This window comes from Propithecus coquereli, unplaced genomic scaffold (genome assembly GCF_000956105.1).
Source record: "Propithecus coquereli isolate 6110/MARCELLA unplaced genomic scaffold, Pcoq_1.0 Scaffold51, whole genome shotgun sequence".
Classification (NCBI taxonomy): Eukaryota; Metazoa; Chordata; class Mammalia; order Primates; family Indriidae; genus Propithecus; species Propithecus coquereli.
The window spans coordinates 1537255-1540480 of NW_012150952.1; the positions used below are offsets into that span (position 1 = coordinate 1537255).

At 31.2% G+C, this 3226-nt stretch overlaps 1 protein-coding gene across 1 annotated transcript in view; it reads left to right on the plus strand.

Moving 5' to 3' along the window:
* DSG1 (desmoglein 1) overlaps positions 1-3226 on the plus strand; it is a 34310-nt gene that overhangs the window by 21794 nt on the left and 9290 nt on the right. The window contains exons 9-10 of the mRNA XM_012656590.1: positions 770-1029; positions 2379-2518. Coding sequence (XP_012512044.1) covers positions 770-1029; positions 2379-2518 — 400 coding nt within the window. The remainder of the gene's footprint in view (positions 1-769; positions 1030-2378; positions 2519-3226) is intronic.

Sequence of the window (3226 nt, forward strand, 5' to 3'; positions counted from 1 at the left end):
CGTTAGAATGAAGATTCAAAATGTTAGCTAAATAGGAGATCTCAATGTGTGAATTTCTATATTTATCTAAATTACTCTCGTGAAAATTTAGAAAAATATACTTGGTAGGTATGGGTATAATGGCATAGTTGTTTGTGGATTTCATGTGCTTTGAATATTGACATAATTTTTCACAATGAAAATCACTACTTAATTATTTTATAATAAGAAATAAACTTTTTATAAAATATATTGAAGAAAATAAGGATTTCTTTATATTATGTATGTATTATATTCTATTACCTGACTTACTCAAAGAGTCACAATTACAGAAGTAGAATTTCTTCTAAATAGTTCTTTATGGATAAAACCAGTAAAATGATTGAACCTCTAATATATTTGACACATACCAGGCAATAAATAGAGCTACTTTCTGAAAAATATGAAATGATTAAAGGTAACATAAGTTGTCTTTGCACTAAAAAATACATCACTTTTGACCATCTGTATTATTTTAAGATTTTAATTTGTTTGGTGAACAATTAGAGCTCATGTTACACATTTTCAACTTTTCAACAATGGATCTAGGACAACTAAATTTTTTCTTTATTTGCTCACATTTACATTGAATTAAAGATAAAAAAGTAAGAATAGACTGTATATTTGTATGTATTTATGTTTAATTAAAGAAAGAAATGTAAGAACTTTTTTTTACTATTTTCAAAGGACTCTTCTTTTACCTAGACTGTTTTCTCTTCTTATAGTAAAACTATTTTACTCTATTTTCTAGCCCCTAGATTATGAAGCTATGAAGAGCCTGCAACTTAGTATTGGTGTTAGAAATAAAGCCGAGTTTCATCAATCAATTATGTCTCAATATAAGCTCACAGCAACTGCAATCTCTGTGATTGTGTCAAATGTAATTGAAGGCTCAGTGTTTCGTCCAGGTTCAAAGACATTTGCCATAACTCCTAATATGGGAGTAAATCAGAGAGTGGGAGAGTTCATAGCTACTGACCTGGACACAGGTCGAGCTTCAACAACTGTTAGGTAAGAATGACATTTTCCAACTAATTTTTGCCATATATTAAACATATGTTCTTCTTAGAAATGCTAAGTATCTGAATTTAAATATTTTTCATTATTTTTGAAATCGTCATTCAATTGTAAAAAGTACTAACTACTAAATGGTTACTTAGAGTGTTTAACTTAAGAAAATATAAAAATTTGTGCAAAATGTAAGATGTTAAACTGTAAAGATGTAGTATGTGAAAATAATAGTAATATATCTTGAAAGTTTTGCCACTCCTGAGATTATATATCTCACTGATCAATTAGCTGATTACCACAGGTCGCGGTTAGTCCCTCGGAAGATTTTAAGGATCTGATTTTCCCATTGCAAATCTTCCCAGCTTGAAATCAATTAGATTTAGTTAGCTCATTTCAATTACATTCTTCACTTTAATCAGCACTTAGTATTGGTTAGTAACTCTGGTATGAAAAATTAGTTATATTAAGGAAAAACTATGCTACGCCATTTTTAAAAATTCTATATATCCAAATATTTCCACTTAATCATGGAAAATGTATGTACACATGTATTTGCACATGTGACTGTGATCAAGAAGAATCATGGAAGAAAGACCTCACAAACGCATCTTAAAAGTTCTTTCTCTGTGCTCTCTTCACATGATGTGAGTGGTTCTGGTACAGGTCTTACCACACTGGGCCCCCATGGCTGATGATAGCTCTTGTACCCCACAGCAGTGAGTTCACTGAGAGCAGACTCCCCCCTTTCCAAAAGTCTGTTCCCTGAGCTTAGCAAAATATCTGAGAGAGAGAGAGAGAGTTATCTGCCCACTGTGTGTTTCACACAATATGTAAATGAGAAGGAAAATGTTGAGGTCAAAGGTGAGGAGGGAAGGAGAATAGGATAGAGGCCCAAAGCAAGGACATCATTCGAATTCAGAAGAAGTCTCATGAAGCCATCCGTCATGTACGTGGGGAGGTGGAGTGAAAACAGGGGAAAAGTGCAGGCTGATGAAGGAGAAGGAACTTCTTTGGTAAGAGAATAGTTTAGAATTAGGAGAAACCCAGGAAATCCCATGAAATGAGACTGCAAGCATCAAAGGATTATTCTGACATCCAAGTGGGCATAAAAAGATATTCCATAAGTAATGGCTGCTTGGTAATTTCTTTTTTTAAAATTTAAGTCTTTGTCTACTTTTGAATGGTCCAATACAGCTGGGGTGGCCCTGAAAAAAAAAACTGAAGTTTCTAATAATTGTAACTATGTCCGGGGATTACAACTACTGACTGCAAAAATACATTTTATAATTAAAATCTCTCCTTTAGTAAGATAATTGACTTTAATTTGTATCATTTTCTTTCAAATACAGATATGTAATGGGATATAATCCAGCTGATCTGCTATCTATTAACTCAAAAACAGGCATAATCACTTTGAGAAATAAAATTACCAAGGAACAATATGATATGCTTAGGGGAAAATACCAAGGAACAATTCTATCTATAGATGGTAAGAACTCAATTTAGTTTTTTTTCTCTTATATAGGAAGCTATATATACCCTTAGATATTAAAATTTTAATTATTATATTTTAAAGTAATCCCTTTTCTAAAAAAAGTTGTCAAGTTGGGCATTATAGACTCAAATCTTTAATGTACAGTATAATTTTGTGGCTAAGACCATGAGCTCTGATGTAAGACTGAATTAATATCTTGTACTATCACTTACTAGCTATGGGATCATAGAGAAGTTACTTAGCTTATCTCTACCTCAGTCTTTTCTTCTTTAAAATGGGACAATAACAATATGGATCTAGAAAAATGTGATGATAATGATAAAAATAACAATAACAATTAACAATAGAATTAACATATTTGAGCTGAAAGGGCATGGGCTTTGGTATCAGACAGACTAGATTTAAACCTATTTCTGTTATATATGTCCAGAAATGTTTTATTTATTTATTTAGAAAGCATATATAACTGTTAGTCATTGTGCCAGGTTCTAGGGTTACATCAATGAACAAAGTAAGATAACTGAGCTCGCATATGTAAAATAGAGATAACATAAAATCACCTCAAACAAATTATTTCTTTATTTTTACCCAATAATTTCACTTTCAATAATCTTAGGAAAAGTTCTAAATATAAAAGGCTGAATACACTGATATTAATTACAACATATCTTTAATAATTAAATATTGAAGGCAATATCAATA